The 25,752-nt window shown below is 45.2% G+C and overlaps 1 protein-coding gene across 1 annotated transcript in view; it reads left to right on the plus strand.

Annotated features, from left to right (window-relative positions):
• Positions 1–25,752, plus strand: part of LOC139402273 (serine-rich adhesin for platelets-like) — a 156,826-nt gene that overhangs the window by 42,699 nt on the left and 88,375 nt on the right. Inside the window, exon 7 of the mRNA XM_071146372.1 lies at positions 4,647–5,402. Coding sequence (XP_071002473.1) covers positions 4,647–5,402 — 756 coding nt within the window. The remainder of the gene's footprint in view (positions 1–4,646; positions 5,403–25,752) is intronic.

Consider the following 25,752-nt stretch of genomic DNA (forward strand, 5'->3'; position numbering starts at 1 on the left):
CACTCTACCACACCACACTATACCATACCACACTATACCATACCATACCATACCAGACTATATCATACCACACCAAATGAAACCACACCACACTATACCATACCGCACTATACCATACCACACCACACAATACTATACCATAACCACACTATACCATAACCATACCATAACATACCATACTATACCATACCATATCATACCATACCACACTATACCATACCACATTATGCCATACCATATCATACTATACCATACCACACTATACCATACCACACTATACTATACCATAACTAAACTATACCAGAACCATACTATACCATAACCACACCATACCATATCATACCGCACCACACCATACCATACCATACTATACCATAACAACACTTTACCATAACCATACTATACCATAAACATACCATACCATACTATACCATAACCACACCATACCATACCAACCCACACTATACCATACCACACCATACCACACTTTACCAAACCATACCACACTTTACCAAACCATACCACAGCATCCCAAACCATATCACACCATACCACACTATACCATACCACACTATACCATACCACACTATACCACACTATACCAAACCATAACATACCATACCAACCCACACTATACCATAACCATATCAAACCATACCACACTATACCATACAGTACCACACTATACCACACATACCAAACTATACCACACCACACCATACCACACTATACGATAACCATTCCAATCAATACCACACTATAACATACCATACCACACTATACCACACCTACCAAACCATACCACACCATACCATAACACACCACACCATACCACAGCATATCAAACCATACCACACCGTAACATACCATACCACACTATACCAAACCATACCATACCAGACCAAACCATACCACACCAAACCATACCACACAATACCACACCATACCACACCATACCACACAATACCAAACCATACCACACTACACCATACCAAACCAAACCATGCAACACCAAACACACACCATAACACATTATACCACACCATACCACACTATACCAAACCATACCACACTATACCATACCACACCACACCACACTACACCACACCACACTATACCATACCACACTATACCATTCCACACTATACCACACCGCTCCACACTATAACATACCACAACATACCACACTATACCACAACATACCATATCACACTATACCACACCATACCATACCAGGCTATACCATACCACACTATACTATACAACACTATACCACACCACACTATACCACACCACACCACTCTCTACCATACCACACTATACCATACCACACTATACCATACCACACCACACGAAACCACACCACACTATACCATACCACATCACAACTTACTATACCATAACCACACTATACCATAACCACACTATAACATACCACACTATACCATACCACACTATACCATACCACACTATACCACACCACACTATACCATACCACACCAAATGAAACCACACTATACCATACCACACTATACCATACCATACCATACCACACTATACCATACCACACCAAATGAAACCACACCACACTATACCATACCACACTCTACCACACCACACTATACCATACCACACTATACCATACCATACCATACCAGACTATATCATACCACACCAAATGAAACCACACCACACTATACCATACCGCACTATACCATACCACACCACAAAATACTATACCATAACCACACTATACCATAACCATACCATAACATACCATACTATACCATACCATACCATATCATACCATACCACACTATACCATACCACATTATGCCATACCATATCATACTATACCATACCACACTATACCATACCACACTATACTATACCATAACTAAACTATACCAGAACCATACTATACCATAACCACACCATACCATACTATACCATAACCACAACATACCATACCAACCCACACTATACCATACCACACTATACCACACTACACCAAACCATACCACACTATACCAAACAAAACCACACCACACCATACCAAACCATACCAAACCACACCTCACTATACCATACCACACTATACCAAACTATACCACACCACACCATTCCACACTATACCATATCCATACCAAACTATTCCACACTATAACATACCATACCACACTCTACCACACATACCATACCATACCACGCCATACCATACCACACCACACCATATCAGACTAACCACACCGTACCATACCATAGCACACCATACCATACTACACCAAACCATACCACACTATACCACACTACACAAAACCACACAATACCAAACCATACCACACTATACCACACTGCACCAAACCATACCACACTATACCAAACCATACCACACAATGCCAAACCATACCACACCATACCAAACCAAACCACACCAAACACACAGCATACCACATTATACCACACATACCACACCATACCACACTATATCATACCACACCATACCAAACCAAACCATACCACACCATAACACACCATACCATACCACACCATTCCACACTATACCAAACCATACCACACCATACCACACTATACCAAACCATACCACACCAAACCATACACACAATACCAAACCATACCATACCACACTATACCATACCACACTATACCATACCACACCATACTATACCACACCATACCACACTGCACCACTCCATACCACACTATACTATACCACCCGATACCACACTATACCACATCATACCACACAATACTATACTATAACACACTATACCAAACCATACCACACTACACCATACCAAACCAAACCATGCCACACCAAACATACACCATACCACATTATACCACACCATACCACACTATACCAAACCATACCACACCAAACCATACCAAACAATACCAAACCACACCATACCACACTATACCACACTATACCATACCACACCACACTACACCAAACCACACTATACCATTCCACACTATACCACACCGCTCCACACTATACCATACCACAACATACCACACTATACCACAAAATACCATATCACACTATACCACACCATACCATACCAGGCTATACCATACCACACCACACTATACTATACAACACTATACCACACCACACTATACCATACCACACCACTCTCTACCATACCACACTATACCATACCACACTATACCATACCACACCACACAAAATCACACCACACTATACCATACCACACCACAACTTACTATACCATAACCACACTATACCATAACCACACTATACCATACCACACTATACCATACCATACCATACCACACTATACCATACCACACCAAATGAAACCACACCACACTATACCATACCACACTCTACCATACCACACTAACCATACCACATTATACCATACCACACCACACTATATCATACCACACCAAATGAAACCACACCACACTATACCATACCACACCACAACATACTATACCATAACCACACTATACCATAACCATACCATAACATACCATACTATACCATACCACACCATACCATATCATACCATACCATACCACACTATACCATACCACATTATACCATACCATATCATACTATACCATACCACACTATACCATACCACACTATACTATACCATAACCAAACTATACCAGAGCCATACTATACCATAACCACACCATACCATACTATACCATAACCACACCATACCATACCAACCCACACTATACCATACCACACTATACCACACTACACCAAACCATACCACACTATACCAAACCAAACCACATCACACCATACCAAACCATACCAAACCATACCTCACTATACCATACCACACTATACCATATCCATACCAAACCATTCCACGCTATAACATACCATACCACACTATACCACACACACCAAACCATACCATACCACGCCATACCATACCACACCACACCATATCAGACCATACCACACCGTACCATACCATAGCACACCATACCACACTATACCAAACCATACCATACCAGACCATACCACACCATACCAAACCACACAATACCAAACCATACCATACCATATCACACTACACCAAACCATACCACACTATACCACACTCCACAAAACCACACAATACCAAACCATACCACACTATACCAAACCATATCACACAATGCCAAACCATACCACACCATACCAAACCAAACCACACCAAACACACAGCATACCACATTATACCACACCATACCAAACCATACCATACCACACCATACCAAACCATACCACACCATACCATACCACACCATACCACACCATACCAAACCATACCACACCATACCACACTATACCAAACCATACCAAACCAAACCATACCACACAATACCAAACCATACCACACCACACTATACCACACCATACCACACTGCACCACACCATACCACACTACACTATACCACACAATACCACACTATACCACACCATACCACACAATGCTATACTATACCACCACACTATAGCATACCACACTATACCATACCACACCACACCATACCACACTGTACCAAACCAAACAGCCAACAATTATGTGTATGTTTTTGTGTGTAGGTTGTTAATCCACGTGTCTCCCTCCTGTTCTGTCCAGGTCCTTCCTGACAGAGGCTGAGCAGACTGAGGAGAGGAGTAAGCCTCCTTCTTTCACCTCCTCCTCCCCACCTCCTCCCCCTGTCACCTCCTCCCCACCACCTCCCCCTGCCACCTCCTCCCCACATCCTCCCCCTGTCACCTCCTCCCCTCCTCCTCCCCCTGTCACCTCCTCCCCACCTCCTCCCCGTGCCACCTCCTCCCCTCCTCCTCCCCCTGTCACCTCCTCCCCACCTCCTCCCACGTCTCCTGGACAAGTCTTCCAGTACCCTCCTGCCCTCCCTACCTACCTTCAGGAAGATTTTTCCACCCCTCCTCCCACTCCTCAAGAGAGGCTGCCCCCAGAGCTCCAGTCGACTGAGCCCGACACACCACTTCCTGCACCCCCCCAGGCTCCAGCAGAAGCCCCAGAAACTCCGGCTTCTTCCCCACCAGCCCAGGCTTCTTCCCCACCAGCCCAGGCTTCTTCCCCACCAGCCCAGGCTTCTTCCCCACCAGCCCAGGCTTCTTCCCCACCAGCCCAGGCTTCTTCCCCACCAGCCCAGGCTTCTTCCCCACCTGCAGCTCTTGCAGCAACGCCGGTTGTCCCGCCTCTACCTGTACCTACACCCTATGAGAGTCGGGACACCACACTCACCACCACTACATTCTCTGAACCCCTGACAGAATCCCCAGCCTCCCTACCTCAACCTCCACCCCGTGGAGAGGACACCATCTCCACCCCTGCACCCTGTGACCCCTGTGACCCTACACCCAGGTATGGTTACCACTATGTCGCTATATTGGACCAGTGTCATATACACCTACAGTACCAGTCAAAAGTTTGGACACACCTACTTATTCCAGGGTTTTTTATTTTACATTGTAAAATAATAGTGAAGACATCAAAACGATGAGATAACACATATGGAATCATGTAGTAACCATAAAAGTGTAAAACAAAAAACAAAAAATATTTTATATTTTGAGATTCTTCAAATGACAGCTTTGATGACAGCTTTTCACACAGGTCAAATCAAATCAAATGTATTTATAAAGCCCTTCTTCATCAGCTGAAATCTCAAAGTGCTGTACAGAAACCCAGCCTAAACCCAGCCTAAAACCCTCAAACAGCAAGCAATGCAGGTGTAGAAGCACTTGAATTACAGAGACTAGCTTCTCCACCATCACGTACCAGTCGCATCTTAACCACTTCAATAGAATAAGGCCAGATCTACTTCTTGGCTGGTACTCAATTGTATAGTATTTAATTGATTTATTTTTAATTTAACTTTTATTTAACCAAAGTAACCCATTGTTCTCTCCAGGAACACATTTATTTCAATACGCAATTGATTGCACTTGACAGTGATTATTAAGGTGTGGAAACTTTTCCAGTTGAACATTCTGCTCCAGTCCTGCTAGGTTAGAATTTGACTGATTTGTTGTCATTGAGTTGATTTCAGAGAGAGTGAGAGAGTGAGAGAGTGAGAGAGTGAGTGACTGAGTGAGTGATTGAGTGAGTGAGAGGGAGAGAGCGGGAGAGGGAGAGAGAGAGAGCGAGAGAGAGAGAGAGAGAGAGAGAAACAGAGAGAGAGAGAGAGAGACCGAGAGAGAGAGAGAGAGAGAGAGAGAGAGTTGTGTGTGTGTGTATTGTAGGCTTAGTGAGAGCTGAGGTGTGTGCTTCTATAACTATCCTCACAAGGACAGTAGAACAAGGAAAATTATCCCTCGTGGGGACATTTCCCAGGTTCCCCGTGAGGAAAAAGTCTAATTTAATCTTAGGGATAAGAGACAGTTACAATTATGGTTCGGGTTACAATTAAGGTAAGTGGTTAGGGTATAGGGTATAGGGTTAGGGTTAGGGTATAGGGTATAGGGTTAGGGTATAGGGAATAGGGTTAGGGTATAGGGTATAGGGTTAGGGTATAGGGTTAGGGTATAGGGTATCGGGTTAGGGTATAGGGTATAGGGTTAGGGTATAGGGTAAGGTTAGGGTAAGGTTAGGGTATAGGGTATAGGGTTAGAGCAGGGGTGTCAAAGTCAAATGGACGGAGGGCCAAATAAAAAAATCAGCTACAAGACGAGGGCCGGACTGTTCGAATGTTCATTGAAAAATTTTTAAATGACGCATATAGTCTAGTGAACCTAATTGAACCTACTGAAAACCTAACAAATATATTACAATATGATCAGATAAATAAAGCAATATTTTCTTATGGCTCTGTCAGTAATCTTTAATTTTCAACAGACACAAAAGACAAATTTCCTTTATATAAATATCCCCATAACATGAACATTAAATGAAAGAAACCGGTATTGAAGGCACCATTAGTAGACTATATTTTCTATTTTAGCAAAAGTGGGCTAAATTTACTTCAAAGAAAAAACAATAATAGCAATTTTCTATCATCCACTCAACTGAAATATTTTTAAAATATAATTGGATTGAAATACAAAAAAATAAAGTGCAAAAATCTATTAATCAAAAACAACACTTTGTTTAAGGAGAAGTAACATGCAGTGAAAACAAATATTAAATTTTAACTTTTAAACTTGAACTGAGTAAAAACTCTAAATATGTGATTGCACAGTAATGTTCACTTGTTTGAGGTTGAGGGTGATACTTGGTGGTGTCCCATCTTTTCCACAAGTTCATCAATGTTCGGGGTAAGGCTCTGAGCTGAAGAAATCCTCAGAATTGAGTGGAGGTGTTCAGCAGTAAGTCGACTTCTGTGTGATGTTTTGTTCAGGTTCATCAAAGAAAACAGTTGTTCACACAGGTATGTGCTGCCAAACATAGACAACGTTTGAGCAGCCTGGATGCGCAGCTGGGGCATTGTGCCGGGGAGGAAACGGGCGAACTCCGCAGCACCCACTGCCGCATATTTTGCCCTCAGTGCATCATTGCATTGGAGGTCAATCAACTCCATTTGGAGGTTTGGTGGTGAGCTTTCCACGTCAACAGCAAATGGGTTACCGAGCAGTTCCAACCTGCTTTTTTGTGCTTCAAAGTCAGCAAATCGGCGTCGAAAGTCAGCGGCAAGCATACCTATTTTATCAGCCAACTGTGTGCTCGGGAACGCACTGGTAGAGAGCTTCTCTTTCATGGTCTGGCAGCTGGGAAAGTGGCTCAAATTTTCTTTCCGCATCTGCGTCTCCCACAGAGTCAGTTTGGTTTTAAATGCCTTCACTGTACTGTACATATCAGAGATGACACGATCCCGACCCTGCAGCTGCAAGTTTATTGCATTCAGATGACTCGTAATGTCACACAGAAAAGCCATTTCACACAGAAACATTTCGTCTCGGAGTTGTGTTGTGTCTTTCCCTTTGCTGTCCAAGAACAGACAAATCTCCTCACGAAGCTCGAAACATCTTTGAAGCACCTTTCCCTGGCTTAGCCATCGCACCTCTGTGTGATAAGGCAAATCACCATGCTCCGTTTCTAACTCCGTCAGAAATGCCTTGAACTGGCGGTGATTCAAACCTTTGGCTCTGATAAAGTTAACTGTGCGCGTGATGATGCTCATTACATGCTCCATTTTCAAGGCTTTACCGCACAACGCTTCCTGGTGTATGATACAATGATAAGCTGTCAGCTCACCTGTCGCGTTTTCCTCTTGCATCTTTTCCCGTATCTTCGCCACCAGTCCGCTCCTGTGTCCACACATCGCAGGTGCTCCGTCGGTTGTCAAACCCACGAGTTTTTCCCAAGGCAGCTCCATCTCATTTACACATCTTGACACCTCTTCATACAAATCATGCCCCGTAGTTGTGCCATGCATAGGACGTAAAGCCAAAAACTCCTCTGTCACGCTTAGGTTGGAGTCCACTCCGCGGATGAAAATTGACAACTGGGCAATGTCAGAAATGTCGGTGCTCTCATCCACAGCCAAGGAATATGCAATAAAATCTTTTCCCTTTTTCACAAGCTGCTCTTTTAGATTGATGGACAACTGGTCTACTCTCTCGGCAATGGTGTTTCTGCTCAGACTCACATTTAAAAAGAGTTGCCTTTTTTCTGGGCAAACTTCGTCACAAACTTTAATCATGCAGTTTTTGATGAAATCCCCCTCCGTAAATGGCCGGGCTGATTTAGCGATCTCTTCTGCCAAAATAAAACTGGCCTTGACAGTTGCGTCCGCGTGTGTGTCCGCGTGTTTCGTTTCATAATGTCGTCTCAGATTATACTCTTTCAGTACCGCCACACTTTCTCCACACAGAAGACACACAGGTTTTCCAGCTACCTTCGTGAACATATACTCCGACTCCCACCTTGTTTGAAACCCCCGGTTCTCAGTATCCACCTTCCGTTTTGCCATTTTTGATGGGTATCTGAAAGTTAATTTTACTGTGATGCTGACGACTGCTGTGCCAATAAATATTGAAATGAAGCAGCCTACTGCTCGGTGCGTCACCTTTGCATTGTGGGAAATGTAGTATTGGTGCGTGTAAAAGATCTGCGGGCCGGTTCTAATAATAAATCAAGATCATCCCAGGGGCCGTAAAAAACCTTCTTGCGGGCCGGATGTGGCCCGCGGGCCTTGACTCTGACATATGTGGGTTAGAGTATAGGGTAAAGTTAGTGGTTAGGGTTAGGGTATAGGGTATAGGGTTAGGGTATAGGGTATAGGGTTAGGGTATAGGGTTAGGGTATAGGGTAAGGTTAGAGGTTAGGGATTATACTATTTTGAATGGAAATACATTTTTAGGCCCCCACGTCAATGAAAGTGTGTGTGTGTGTGTGTGTGTGTGTGTGTGTGTGTGTGTGTGTGTGTGTGTGTGTGTGTGTGTGTGTGTGTGTGTGTGTGTGTGTGTGTGTGTGTGTGTGTGTGTGTGTGTGTGTGTGTGTGTGTGTGTGTGTGTTGACTTGATAAGTACATAATGCCTTGTAATCGTGTTTTTTTCCATTGTGCACTTCCACATTCCACCAGCAGAGGGCAGGTATGACCCAATGATGTCATATCAACACTGTCACAGTATTCACAGCCCGTCTCTCTCTGCACCCTGCTGTCTGCCCTACGCAGTTAGGTGGTGCATAACATAGAAACACAATCCATAGATTGGGTTTTCCCATTCAAAATTATGATGGCGTCATGGGTGGACTGGTAGGAGCCAAACAGGATGTAAAACCATTCTATTTCTATGGTGCAGTGTGCATAGACAATCCCAGCTAAAACATACACTATATATACAAAAGTATGTGGACACCCCTTCAAATTAGTGATTTCGGCTATTTCAGCCACACCCGTTGCTGACAGGTGTATAAAATGGAGCACACAGCCATGCAATCTCCATAGCAGGGCGGCAGGGTAGCCTAGTGGTTAGAGCGTTGCAAGTTCAAACCCCCGAGCTGACAAGGTACAAATCTGTCATTCTGCCCCTGAACAGGCAGTTAACCCACTGTTCCTAGGCCGTCATTGAAAATAAGAATTTGTTCTTAACTGACTTGCCTAGTTAAATAAAGGTAAAATAAAAAACATTGGCAGGCGAATGACCCGTGCTGAACAGCTCAGTGACTTTCAACGTGGCACCGTCCTAGGATGCCACCTTTCCAAAAAAGTGAACTGTAAGTGCTGTTATTGTGAAGTGGAAACGTGTATGAGCAACAACGGCTTAGCCGTGTAGTGGTAGACCACACAAGCTCATGGAAAATAACCGCTGAAGCGCATAAAAATCCTTCTCAGACGAGTTGGAGGCTGTTATATTAATGCCCATGCTTTTGGGAATGAGATGTTTGACGAGCAGGTGTCCACATACTTTTGGTCATGTAGTTTACCTCATCAGTCCATCTCATCCACTACTATATGTTAAAGATGTGCTACGGTATCTATAAATCGCTACGCCATTTCCTGGATGCTAAAATTCAGTACCATTTAAACCGCTGTGAAATACACTGAACACAAATATCAATGTAAAACATTTAAGGAGCAGAAAATACATTTATAAATGTTTTTGCCCATGTACACAAAAAGCTTATTTCTCTCAAATGTTGTGCAAAAAAATGTGTTTTCATCCATTTTAGTGATCCATCCACCTGACAGGTGTGTCATATCATGAGGCTGATTAATGATCATTACACAGGTGCACCTTGTGCTGAGGACAAAAAAAGGCCACTAAAATGTGCAATTTTGTCACACAACACAATAACACAGATGTCTCAAGTTTTGAGGGAGGATGCAAAATGCTGACTGCGGGAAGGTCCACCAGAGCTGTTGCCAGAGATTTCTCTACCATAAGCCGGCTCCAACGTTGTTTTAGAGAATTTTGCAGCGCCTCCAACCGGCCTCACAACTGCAGACCACATGTATGGCGTGGTGTGGGTGAGCGGTTTGCTGATGTCAACGTTGTGAACAGAGTGCCTAATGGATGGGGATGGGGATATGGTATGGGCAGGCATAATTGCATTTTATCTATGAAAATTTGAACACAAATATTTCATTTTATTTTTTAAAGTCAGTTAAGAACCAATTCTTATTTACAATGATAAAAATACCATGTGATGGCCAATTTTCTTAAAGAATCTGTGACCATCAGATGCACATCTGTATTCCCAGTCATGTTAAATCCATAGATTAGGGCAGAATTCATTTATTTCAATTGACTGATTTCCTTTATATGAATTGTAACTTTAGTAAAATCAGTGAAATTGTTGCATGTTTATATTTTTGTTCATAATTTGTGTTTCATCTGTTTGAAGCCACAAGTAAAAGACACAAACACAAGTAAAAGACATATCTATAAAACTGGAGAAATGGGGGAAAGCATAGAAACAGAGCGCATAGAACAGATCTACTGCGTCTTAGACTTGCTGTCAAAGAGAATGACAGATCTATAACTCAGATTTCTATGCGGATTTTGTCAGGTCGCCCGAAAATGTTACATATTGTGGCTTTCAATTATATACATTTTTTGTTGTTGCATATGTCATGTAGTATACTCAAATCAAATCAAATAAATGTATAAATCCCTTTCTACATCAGTATGTATGTATATAGCCCTTCGTACATCAGCTGATATCAGCAAAGTGCTGTACAGAAACCCAGCCTATAACCCCAAACAGCAAGCAATGCAGGTGTAGAAGCACGTTGGCTAGGAAAAACTCCCTAGAAAGGCCAGAACCTAGGAAGAAACCTAGAGAGGAACCAGGCAATGAGGGGTGGCCAGTCCTCTTCTGGCTGTGCCGGGTAGAGAGGAACCAGGCTATGAGGGGTGGCCAGTCCTCTTCTGGCTGTGCCGGGTAGAGAGGAACCAGGCTATGAGGGGTGGCCAGTCCTCTTCTGGCTGTGCCGGGTAGAGAGGAACCAGGCTATGAGGGGTGGCCAGTCCTCTTCTGGCTGTGCCGGGTAGAGAGGAACCAGGCTATGAGGGGTGGCCAGTCCTCTTCTGGCTGTGCCGGGTGGAGATTATAACAGCATACAGTAAGCCTGTAATTGTAGTACCTCTAAATCCAATCTGGCATTCATACATCTATGAAAACCACACACACACACACATATATATATATATATGTTTTAGAGAAGAGTCTTACATCTTAGAGATTTTACAGAATTATAGTTCTAGCTGTTTTTTTTTTTGTTGTATCCTGGGGGCAGAGCTGAATGACCGTAGCCCTACTGAATGAACTTGGCATACATACATTCATAAGAACCCCCTTCTCCCTGTGAAAACAGTGCCCAGGGAATACAGCACTGCTGGCTACTGAAGAGTGGTGCAGCGGCAGTAGCTATTATTTATGATGATGTGTAAATAGAATAGAAGCAGAGAGGGAAGCAGAGCCCAGAGGGTAGCAACAAGGAGCCCTGCTATTGGCTGTGGAAGAGAGGAGGAAGGAGTAGCTCTGCCATTGGCTGTGAAGTGGAGGATCATATCTATAATTATTGTAATTGAAGAGACACAGTGACTTGGGAGAGAAACACATATCAGCGACAGAGTCTAGGGAGATAAATAAAAATAAAGTAGGGCTACGGTCAAGGTTAGTGAAAGGGTCAACAAGACCACTGAGTAGAGCTACGGTCAACAAGACCACTGAGTAGGGCTACGGTTAACAAGACCATTGAGTAGGGCTACGGTCAACAAGACCACTGAGTAGGGCTACGGTCAACAAGACCACTGAGTAGGGCTACGGTCAACAAGACCACTGAGTAGGGCTACGGTCAACAAGACCACTGAGTAGGGCTACGGTTAACAAGACCACTGAGTAGGGCTACGGTCAACAAGACCACTGAGTAGGGCTACGGTCAACAAGACCACTGAGTAGGGCTACGGTCAACAGACCACTGAGCAGGGCTACGGTCAACAAGACCACTGAGTAGGGCTACGGTCAACAAGACCACTGAGTAGGGCTACGGTTAACAAGACCACTGAGTAGGGCTACGGTCAACAAGACCACTGAGTAGGGCTACGGTCAAGGTTAGTGAAAGGGTTAACAAGACCACTGAGTAGGGCTACGGTCAACAAGACCATTGAGTAGGGCTACGGTCAACAAGACCACTGAGTAGGGCTACGGTCAAGGTTAGTGAAAGGGTTAACAAGACCACTGAGTAGGGCTACGGTCAACAAGACCATTGAGTAGGGCTACGGTAAACAAGACCACTGAGTAGGGCTACGGTTAAGGTTAGTGGAAGGGTTAACAATACCACTGAGTAGGGCTACGGTTAACAAGACCACTGAGTAGGGCTACGGTCAACAAGACCACTGAGTAGGGCTACGGTCAACAAGACCACTGAGTAGGGCTACGGTTAACAAGACCACTGAGTAGGGCTACGGTCAACAAGACCACTGAGTAGGGCTACGGTCAAGGTTAGTGAAAGGGTAAACAAGACCACTGAGTAGAGCTACGGTCAACAAGACCACTGAGTAGGGCTACGGTTAACAAGACCATTGAGTAGGGCTACGGTTAACAAGTCCACTGAGTAGGGCTACAGTCAACAAGACCACTGAGTAGGGCTACGGTCAACAAGACCACTGAGTAGGGCTACGGTCAAGGTTAGTGAAAGGGTAAACAAGACCACTGAGTAGAGCTACGGTCAACAAGACCACTGAGTAGGGCTACAGTCAACAAGACCACTGAGTAGGGCTACGGTCAACAAGACCACTGAGTAGGGCTACGGTCAACAAGACCACTGAGTAGGGCTACGGTCAACAAGACCACTGAGTAGGGCTACGGTTAACAAGACCACTGAGTAGGGCTACGGTCAACAAGACCACTGAGTAGGGCTACGGTCAACAAGACCACTGAGTAGGGCTACGGTCAACAAGACCACTGAGTAGGGCTACGGTCAACAAGACCACTGAGTAGGGCTACGGTCAAGGTTAGTGAAAGGGTTAACAAGACCACTGAGTAGGGCTACGGTTAACAAGACCACTGAGTAGGGCTACGGTTAACAAGACCACTGAGTAGGGCTACGGTCAACAAGACCACTGAGTAGGGCTACGGTCAAGAAGACCACTGAGTAGGGCTACGGTTAACAAGACCACTGAGTAGGGCTACAGTTAACAAGACCACTGAGTAGGGCTACGGTCAACAAGACCACTGAGTAGGGCTACGGTCAAGGTTAAAGAAAGGGTTAACAAGACCACTGAGTAGGGCTACGGTTAACAAGACCACTGAGTAGGGCTACGGTTAACAAGACCACTGAGTAGGGCTACGGTCAACAAGACCACTGAGTAGGGCTACGGTCAACAAGACCACTGAGTAGGGCTACGGTTAACAAGACCACTGAGTAGGGCTACGGTCAACAAGACCACTGAGTAGGGCTACGGTCAACAAGACCACTGAGTAGGGCTACGGTCAACAAGACCACTGAGTAGGGCTACGGTTAACAAGACCACTGAGTAGGGCTACGGTCAACAAGACCACTGAGTAGGGCTACGGTCAAGAAGACCACTGAGTAGGGCTACGGTCAACAAGACCACTGAGTAGGGCTACGGTCAACAAGACCACTGAGTAGGGCTACGGTCAAGGTTAGTGAAAGGGTCAACAAGACCACTGAGTAGAGCTACGGTCAACAAGACCACTGAGTAGGGCTACGGTTAACAAGACCATTGAGTAGGGCTACGGTTAACAAGTCCACTGAGTAGGGCTACAGTCAACAAGACCACTGAGTAGGGCTACGGTCAACAAGACCACTGAGTAGGGCTACGGTCAAGGTTAGTGAAAGGGTAAACAAGACCACTGAGTAGAGCTACGGTCAACAAGACCACTGAGTAGGGCTACGGTTAACAAGACCATTGAGTAGGGCTACGGTTAACAAGACCACTGAGTAGGGCTACAGTCAACAAGACCACTGAGTAGGGCTACGGTCAACAAGACCACTGAGTAGGGCTACGGTCAACAAGACCACTGAGTAGGGCTACGGTCAACAAGACCACTGAGTAGGGCTACGGTTAACAAGACCACTGAGTAGGGCTACGGTCAACAAGACCACTGAGTAGGGCTACGGTCAACAAGACCACTGAGTAGGGCTACGGTCAACAAGACCACTGAGTAGGGCTACGGTCAACAAGACCACTGAGTAGGGCTACGGTCAAGGTTAGTGAAAGGGTTAACAAGACCACTGAGTAGGGCTACGGTTAACAAGACCACTGAGTAGGGCTACGGTTAACAAGACCACTGAGTAGGGCTACGGTCAACAAGACCACTGAGTAGGGCTACGGTCAAGAAGACCACTGAGTAGGGCTACGGTTAACAAGACCACTGAGTAGGGCTACAGTTAACAAGACCACTGAGTAGGGCTACGGTCAACAAGACCACTGAGTAGGGCTACGGTCAAGGTTAAAGAAAGGGTTAACAAGACCACTGAGTAGGGCTACGGTTAACAAGACCACTGAGTAGGGCTACGGTCAACAAGACCACTGAGTAGGGCTACGGTCAACAAGACCACTGAGTAGGGCTACGGTTAACAATACCACTGAGTAGGGCTACGGTCAACAAGACCACTGAGTAGGGATACGGTCAACAAGACCACTGAGTAGGGCTACGGTCAACAAGACCACTGAGTAGGGCTACGGTTAACAAGACCACTGAGTAGGGCTACGGTCAACAAGACCACTGAGTAGGGCTACGGTCAAGAAGACCACTGAGTAGGGCTACGGTCAACAAGACCACTGAGTAGGGCTACGGTCAACAAGACCACTGAGTAGGGCTACGGTCAAGGTTAGTGAAAGGGTCAACAAGACCACTGAGTAGAGCTACGGTCAACAAGACCACTGAGTAGGGCTACGGTTAACAAGACCATTGAGTAGGGCTACGGTTAACAAGTCCACTGAGTAGGGCTACAGTCAACAAGACCACTGAGTAGGGCTACGGTCAACAAGACCACTGAGTAGGGCTACGGTCAACAAGACCACTGAGTAGGGCTACGGTCAACAAGACCACTGAGTAGGGCTACGGTTAACAAGACCACTGAGTAGGGCTACGGTCAACAAGACCACTGAGTAGGGCTATGGTCAACAAGACCACTGAGTAGGGCTATGGTCAACACGACCACTGAGTAGGGCTACTGTCAACAAGACCACTGAGTAGGGCTACGGTCAAGGTTAGTGAAAGGGTTAACAAGACCACTGAGTAGGGCTACGGTTAACAAGACCACTGAGTAGGGCTACGGTTAACAAGACCACTGAGTAGGGCTACGGTCAACAAGACCACTGAGTAGGGCTACGGTCAAGAAGACCACTGAGTAGGGCTACGGTTAACAAGACCACTGAGTAGGGCTACGGTTAACAAGACCACTGAGTAGGGCTACGGTCAAGGTTAGTGAAAGGGTTAACAAGACCACTGAGTAGGGCTACGGTTAACAAGACCACTGAGTAGGGCTACGGTTAACAAGACCACTGAGTAGGGCTACGGTCAACAAGACCACTGAGTAGGGCTACGGTCAACAAGACCACTGAGTAGGGCTACGGTTAACAAGACCACTGAGTAGGGCTACGGTCAACAAGACCACTGAGTAGGGCTACGGTCAACAAGACCACTGAGTAGGGCTACGGTCAACAAGACCACTGAGTAGGGCTACGGTTAACAAGACCACTGAGTAGGGCTACGGTCAACAAGACCACTGAGTAGGGCTACGGTCAAGAAGACCACTGTGTAGGACTACGGTCAACAAGACCACTGAGTAGGGCTACGGTCAACAAGACCACTGAGTAGGGCTACGGTCAACAAGACCACTGAGTAGGGCTACGGTCAACAAGACCACTGAGTAGGGCTACGGTTAACAAGACCACTGAGTAGGGCTACGGTCAACAAGACCACTGAGTAGAGCTACGGTTAAGGTTAGTGGAAAGGTTAACAAGACCACTGAGTAGGGCTACGGTTAAGGTTAGTTGAAGGGTTAACTGTCGTTGTGCAGTTGTTGGAGGGTATAAACTATGAGAACAACGGAGTACTAGAGACACTAAATAAGGCTTTGATTAAAACTACCACTCGAGTGATGAGAGAAATATTTAAATGAACGTGTTGTGAAAACCACGTGTCGGACGGTTTTCTACAATACACTGAATAATACAGTAAAAACATAAATAAACATTTAAAACATGTCATTCTAAGTTGAACATTGTGTGTACATAGCCCCAGGATAGCAACTCTGTGAGAGGGTGTTATGGGATACGAACAGGGAGAGAACTCTGTGAGAGGGTCTTATGGGATACGAACAGCGAGAGAACTCTGTGAGAGGGTCTTATGGGATATGAACAGGGAGAGAACTCTGTGAGAGGGTGATATGGGATACGAACAGGGAGAGAACTCTGTGAGAGGGTGTTATGGGATATGAACAGGGAGAGGACTCTGTGAGAGGGTGTTATGGGATATGAACAGGGAGAGAACTCTGTGAGAGGGTGTTATGGGATACGAACAGGGAGATAACTCTGTGAGAGGGTGTTATGGGATATGAACAGGGAGAGGACTCTGTGAGAGGGTTACGGTCAAGAGGGCTACGGTCAAGGTTAGTGAAAGGGTCAACAAGACCACTGAGTAGAGCTACGGTCAACAAGACCACTGAGTAGGGCTACGGTTAACAAGACCATTGAGTAGGGCTACGGTTAACAAGTCCACTGAGTAGGGCTACAGTCAACAAGACCACTGAGTAGGGCTACGGTCAACAAGACCACTGAGTAGGGCTACGGTCAACAAGACCACTGAGTAGGGCTACGGTCAACAAGACCACTGAGTAGGGCTACGGTTAACAAGACCACTGAGTAGGGCTACGGTCAACAAGACCACTGAGTAGGGCTATGGTCAACAAGACCACTGAGTAGGGCTATGGTCAACACGACCACTGAGTAGGGCTACTGTCAACAAGACCACTGAGTAGGGCTACGGTCAAGGTTAGTGAAAGGGTTAACAAGACCACTGAGTAGGGCTACGGTTAACAAGACCACTGAGTAGGGCTACGGTTAACAAGACCACTGAGTAGGGCTACGGTCAACAAGACCACTGAGTAGGGCTACGGTCAAGAAGACCACTGAGTAGGGCTACGGTTAACAAGACCACTGAGTAGGGCTACGGTTAACAAGACCACTGAGTAGGGCTACGGTCAAGGTTAGTGAAAGGGTTAACAAGACCACTGAGTAGGGCTACGGTTAACAAGACCACTGAGTAGGGCTACGGTTAACAAGACCACTGAGTAGGGCTACGGTCAACAAGACCACTGAGTAGGGCTACGGTCAACAAGACCACTGAGTAGGGCTACGGTTAACAAGACCACTGAGTAGGGCTACGGTCAACAAGACCACTGAGTAGGGCTACGGTCAACAAGACCACTGAGTAGGGCTACGGTCAACAAGACCACTGAGTAGGGCTACGGTTAACAAGACCACTGAGTAGGGCTACGGTCAACAAGACCACTGAGTAGGGCTACGGTCAAGAAGACCACTGTGTAGGACTACGGTCAACAAGACCACTGAGTAGGGCTACGGTCAACAAGACCACTGAGTAGGGCTACGGTCAACAAGACCACTGAGTAGGGCTACGGTCAACAAGACCACTGAGTAGGGCTACGGTTAACAAGACCACTGAGTAGGGCTACGGTCAACAAGACCACTGAGTAGAGCTACGGTTAAGGTTAGTGGAAAGGTTAACAAGACCACTGAGTAGGGCTACGGTTAAGGTTAGTTGAAGGGTTAACTGTCGTTGTGCAGTTGTTGGAGGGTATAAACTATGAGAACAACGGAGTACTAGAGACACTAAATAAGGCTTTGATTAAAACTACCACTCGAGTGATGAGAGAAATATTTAAATGAACGTGTTGTGAAAACCACGTGTCGGACGGTTTTCTACAATACACTGAATAATACAGTAAAAACATAAATAAACATTTAAAACATGTCATTCTAAGTTGAACATTGTGTGTACATAGCCCCAGGATAGCAACTCTGTGAGAGGGTGTTATGGGATACGAACAGGGAGAGAACTCTGTGAGAGGGTCTTATGGGATACGAACAGCGAGAGAACTCTGTGAGAGGGTCTTATGGGATATGAACAGGGAGAGAACTCTGTGAGAGGGTGATATGGGATACGAACAGGGAGAGAACTCTGTGAGAGGGTGTTATGGGATATGAACAGGGAGAGGACTCTGTGAGAGGGTGTTATGGGATATGAACAGGGAGAGAACTCTGTGAGAGGGTGTTATGGGATACGAACAGGGAGATAACTCTGTGAGAGGGTGTTATGGGATATGAACAGGGAGAGGACTCTGTGAGAGGGTGTTATGGGATATGAACAGGGAGAGGACTCTGTGAGAGGGTGTTATGGGATATGAACAGGGAGAGAACTCTGTGAGAGGGTGTTATGGGATACGAACAGGGAGAGAACTCTGTGAGAGGGTGTTATGGGATATGAACAGGGAGAGGACTCTGTGAGAGGGTGTTATGGGATACGAACAGGGACAAAGAAGCAGGTTTTTGCCCTAGGCTCCTTCAGACATACAGACAGACTGCCGGAGACAAAGGTGAACAGAAGGGTTTTATGCCCATCGGCCCTTTGAGAGACGAATAAGACAGCTGACATAAGCCTCAGCTCTCTCTCTCCTGTTAGCTCTATAACTGTTGGTAGACAGAGGGATTTAGTGGGATATAATTCATCTCTCTCTCTCTCTCTCTCCTGTTAGCTCTCTAACTGTTGGTAGACAGAGGGATTTAATGGGATATATTTCATCTCTCTCTCTCCTGTTAGCTCTCTAACTGTTGGTAGACTGAGAGGGATTTAGTGGGATATATTCCATCTCTCTCTCTCTCTCTCTCTCCTGTTAGCTCTATAACTGTTGGTAGACTGAGAGGGATTTAATGGGATATAATTCATCTCTCTCTCTCTCTCTCTCTCCTGTTAGCTCTATAACTGTTGGTAGACAGAGGGATTTAGTGGGATATATTCCATCTCTCTCTCTCTCCTGTTATCTCTCTAACTGTTGGTAGACAGAGGGATTTAGTGGGATATAATTCATCTCTCTCTCTCCTGTTAGCTCTCTAACTGTTGGTAGACAGAGGGATTTAATGGGATATATTCCATCTCTCTCTCTCCTGTTAGCTCTCTAACTGTTGGTAGACAGAGGGATTTAGTGGGATATAATTCATCTCTCTCTCTCCTGTTAGCTCTCTAACTGTTGGTAGACAGAGGGATTTAATGGGATATAATTAATCTCTCTCTCTCCTGTTAGCTCTCTAACTGTTGGTAGACAGAGGGATTTAGTGGGATATATTCCATCTCTCTCTCTCTCTCTCCTGTTAGCTCTATAACTGTTGGTAGACTGAGAGGGATTTAATGGGATATATTTCATCTCTCTCTCTCCTGTTAGCTCTCTAACTGTTGGTAGACAGAGGGATTTAGTGGGATATATTCCATCTCTCTCTCTCTCTCTCTCCTGTTAGCTCTCTAACTGTTGGTAGACAGAGGGATTTAGTGGGATATAATTCATCTCTCTCTCTCCTGTTAGCTCTCTAACTGTTGGTAGACAGAGGGATTTAATGGGATATAATTAATCTCTCTCTCTCCTGTTAGCTCTCTAACTGTTGGTAGACAGAGGGATTTAGTGGGATATATTCCATCTCTCTCTCTCTCTCTCCTGTTAGCTCTATAACTGTTGGTAGACTGAGAGGGATTTAATGGGATATATTTCATCTCTCTCTCTCCTGTTAGCTCTCTAACTGTTGGTAGACAGAGGGATTTAGTGGGATATATTCCATCTCTCTCTCTCTCTCTCTCCTGTTAGCTCTATAACTGTTGGTAGACAGAGGGATTTAGTGGGATATAATTCATCTCTCTCTCTCTCTCTCTCCTGTTAGCTCTCTAACTGTTGGTAGACAGAGGGATTTAATGGGATATATTCCATCTCTCTCTCTCCTGTTAGCTCTCTAACTGTTGGTAGACTGAGAGGGATTTAATGGGATATATTCCATCTCTCTCTCTCTCCTGTTAGCTCTCTAACTGTTGGTAGACTGAGAGGGATTTAGTGGGATATATTCCATCTCTCTCTCTCCTGTTAGCTCTATAACTGTTGGTAGACAGAGGGATTTAGTGGGATATATTCCATCTCTCTCTCTCCTGTTAGCTCTATAACTGTTGGTAGACAGAGAGGGATTTAATGGGATATATTCCATCTCTCTCTCTCCTGTTAGCTCTATAACTGTTGGTAGACAGAGGGATTTAGTGGGATATATTCCATCTCTCTCTCTCTCTCTCCTGTTAGCTCTCTAACTGTTGGTAGACTGAGAGGGATTTAATGGGATATATTTCATATTTCTTTATCTAAGAAAAGGTTTTACTCCTCAGCGAGGGGAGATCTTACAGGAATGTATCTCCCATGAAACCCATAGGCGGTCTTCCTCCAACCTGGCCATGGTTTAAGTGTGAACTTTGAACCTGCCCTGTTCACCTGCTGTTAACACATTTACATAATTTTTTTTTATTTAACTAGGCAAGTCAGTTAAGAACAAATTCTTATTTACAATGACGGCCTACACTGGTTAAACCCGGACGACACTGGGCCAATTGTGCCCCGCCCTACGGGACTCCCAATCACAGTCGGATGTGATACAGCTTGGATTTGAACCAGGGTTTCTGCAGTGATGCCTCTAGCGCTGAGCGGCAGTGCGTTAGACCGCTGCGCCACTCGGCAACATCTGGTGACCCACATTCACACCAAGGTTATGAATCTTTCACACAAAAAAAAACCTGCCTATTAAATAACTTCTAGTGCCCTGCCTCGCTTGAAAGATTTATTTCCTGACTTTCCTTTTTTACTTTCTCAGCTGCTGAGGGGTTGGCAGAAGAGCAATGTTGCTGCTACTGTGTGTGTGTGTAGGTGTTTGTGTGTGTGTGTGTGTGTGTGTAGGTGTGTGTGTGTGTGTGTGGGTGTGTGTGTGTGTGTGTGGGTGTGTGTGTGTGTGTGTGTGTGTGTGTAGGTGTGTGTGTGTGTGTAGGTGTGTGTGTGTGTGTAGGTGTGTGAGGTGCAGTGTGAAGCATTTTAATCACAACACATAGGTGGTTCTCGTCAACCATTCCTACATTATTATATCTCGGTGTTTAAAAGTCTATGGACTTTAATGAAGACAGCTAATGGCAACTGACCAGCACATCCACACACCTGTCTTGATGCTTTACTGTAGACTGCTAATGGAACATCCACACACCTGTCTTGATGCTTTACTATAGACAGCTAATGGTACATCCACACACCTGTCTTGATGCTTTACTATAGACAGCTAATGGAACATCCACACACCTGTCTTGATGCTTTACTATAGACAGCTAATGGTACATCCACACACCTGTCTTGATGCTTTACTATAGACAGCTAATGGAACATCCACACACCTGTCTTGATGCTTTACTATAGACAGCTAATGGTACATCCACACACCTGTCTTGATGCTTTACTATAGACAGCTAATGGTACATCCACACACCTGTCTTGATGCTTTACTATAGACAGCTAATGGTACATCCACACACCTGTCTTGATGCTTTACTATAGACAGCTAATGGTACATCCACACACCTGTCTTGATGCTTTACTGTAGACAGCTAATTTAACATCCACACACCTGTCTTGATGCTTTACTGTAGACTGCTAATGGAACATCCACACACCTGTCTTGATGCTTTACTATAGACTGCCCTGTGTCTACTGCTGTTGTCCTTCTGTAGCCCGTTTAGCTTCATTACTGTAAAAAGGTGGGTCCTCTCCAGTTGAATGAGATTGAAATAGTTACTACTAGACTATTGGGATTTGGACCGTTGAGTGACAGGCAACAATCCCATCAGGACCATTGCTATTGGACGCCTGTGTGAATATTTAAGTGATATTTCCATCAGGACCATTGCTATTGGACGCCTGTGTGAATATTTAAGTGATATTTCCATCAGGACCATTGCTATTGGACGCCTGTGTGAATATTTAAGTGATATTTCCTGGGAAACCGGTGTTTGGAAAATATGTAAATCATTATTTAAATATGTTGGTAACCGGTTGTATAAAAGTGACAATGCCGGTGTTTGGAGGATATATCGGCACGGGTTTTGTTTCGTATCGGACCGGCAAACCGTGCCAATATATCCTCCAAACACCGGCATTGTCACTTTTATACAACCGGTTACAAACATATTTAAATAATGATTTACATATTTTCATTATAAATGTTATTTTGATGAAGTTCTTAATACTATTTCATCCTTCCACAAGATATAGTTCCCGACAGAAGTCTGGAGTTGCTGCCCAAGCTGGCTGGTCGTTCGTTCTATCGGTTCAGTTGCCAGAGATGCGACCCAGTCGTTCAGTCTTTAGGTTCTGTATCTATGGAAGAGACTCAGTCGTTCAGTCTTTAGGTTCTGTATCTATGGAAGAGACTCAGTCGTTCAGTCTTTAGGTTCTGTATCTATGGAAGAGACTCAGTCGTTCAGTCTTTAGGTTCTGTATCTATGGAAGAGACTCAGTCGTTCAGTCTTTAGGTTCTGTATCTATGGAAGAGACTCAGTCGTTCAGTCTTTAGGTTCTGTATCTATGGAAGAGACTCAGTCGTTCAGTCTTTAGGTTCTGTATCTATGGAAGAGACTCAGTCGTTCAGTCTTTAGGTTCTGTATCTATGGAAGAGACTCAGTCGTTCAGTCTTTAGGTTCTGTATCTATGGAAGAGACTCAGTCGTTCAGTCTTTAGGTTCTGTATCTATGGACGCGACCCAGTCATTCAGTCTAAATGTTCCGTTGTCATGATGGCTGGCAACGTCCTTATTCCTTGCGTGCTAGCTAACCAACTTCAGCTAACACAGTCAAGTCAAACAGGGCAGCCAGAATAACAGCCAATGTTTTTTTTATGATACATCCACAACAATGAGCTGTGTGATTTCACCTGGCATAGAAAATTACTTTACTCTACTATTTATATTTTTGACAACTTTTGCTTTTACTTCACTACATTCCTAAAGAAAATAAGATATTTTTTTTCTCCGTACATTTTCCCTGACACGCAAAAGTACTTGTTACATTTTGACAGGAATATGGTCCAATTCACGCACTTATCAAGAGAACATCCCTGGTCGTCCCTACTGCCTCTGATCTGGTGGACTCACTAAACAGAGAACATCCCTGGTCGTCCCTACTGCCTCTGATCTGGTGGACTCACTAAACAGAGAACATCCCTGGTCGTCCCTACTGCCTCTGATCTGGTGGACTCACTAAACAGTGAACATCCATGGTTGTCCCTACTGCCTCTGATCTGGTGGACTCACTAAACAGAGAACATCCCTGGTCGTCCCTACTGCCTCTGATCTGGAGGACTCACTAAACAGAGAACATCCCTGGTCATCCCTACTGCCTCTGATCTGGTGGACTCACTAAACAAAGAACATCCCTGGTCGTCCCTACTGCCTCTGATCTGGTGGACTCACTAAACAGAGAACATCCCTGGTCGTCCCTACTGCCTCTGATCTGGAGGACTCACTAAACAGAGAACATCCCTGGTCATCCCTACTGCCTCTGATCTGGAGGACTCACTAAACAGAGAACATCCCTGGTCATCCCTACTGCCTCTGATCTGGAGGACTCACTAAACAGCGAACATCCCTGGTCATCCCTTCTAGCCTCTGATCTGGAGGACTCACTAAACAGAGAACATCCCTGGTCATCCCTACTGCCTCTGATCTGGAGGACTCACTAAACAGAGAACATCCCTGGTCGTCCCTACTGCCTATGATCTGGAGGACTCACTAAACAGAGAACATCCCTGGTCATCCCTACTGCCTCTGATCTGGTGGACTCACTAAACAGAGAACATCCCTGGTCATCCCTACTGCCTCTGATCTGGAGGACTCACTAAACAGAGAACATACCTGGTCATCCCTACTGCCTCTGATCTGGAGGACTCACTAAACAGAGAACATCCCTGGTCATCCCTACTGCCTCTGATCTGGAGGACTCACTAAACAGAGAACATCCCTGGTCATCCCTACTGCCTCTGATCTGGAGGACTCACTAAACAGCGAACATCCCTGGTCATCCCTTCTAGCCTCTGATCTGGAGGACTCACTAAACAGAGAACATCCCTGGTCATCCCTACTGCCTCTGATCTGGAGGACTCACTAAACAGAGAACATCCCTGGTCATCCCTACTGCCTCTGATCTGGAGGACTCACTAAACAGAGAACATCCCTGGTCATCCCTACTGCCTCTGATCTGGAGGACTCACTAAACAGCGAACATCCCTGGTCATCCCTTCTAGCCTCTGATCTGGAGGACTCACTAAACAGAGAACATCCCTGGTCATCCCTACTGCCTCTGATCTGGAGGACTCACTAAACAGAGAACATCCCTGGTCATCCCTACTGCCTCTGATCTGGAGGACTCACTAAACAGAGAACATCCCTGGTCATCCCTACTGCTTCTGATCTGGAGGACTCACTAAACAGCGAACATCCCTGGTCATCCCTTCTAGCCTCTGATCTGGAGGACTCACTAAACAGAGAACATCCCTGGTCATCCCTACTGCCTCTGATCTGGAGGACTCACTAAACAGAGAACATCCCTGGTCGTCCCTACTGCCTCTGATCTGGCAGACTCACTAAACAGAGAACATCCCTGGTCATCTCTACTGCCTCTGATCTGGAGGACTCACTAAATAGAGAACATCCCTGGTCAT

The sequence above is a fragment of the Oncorhynchus clarkii genome, unplaced genomic scaffold (genome assembly GCF_045791955.1).
Source record: "Oncorhynchus clarkii lewisi isolate Uvic-CL-2024 unplaced genomic scaffold, UVic_Ocla_1.0 unplaced_contig_5109_pilon_pilon, whole genome shotgun sequence".
Taxonomy (NCBI): domain Eukaryota; kingdom Metazoa; phylum Chordata; class Actinopteri; order Salmoniformes; family Salmonidae; genus Oncorhynchus; species Oncorhynchus clarkii.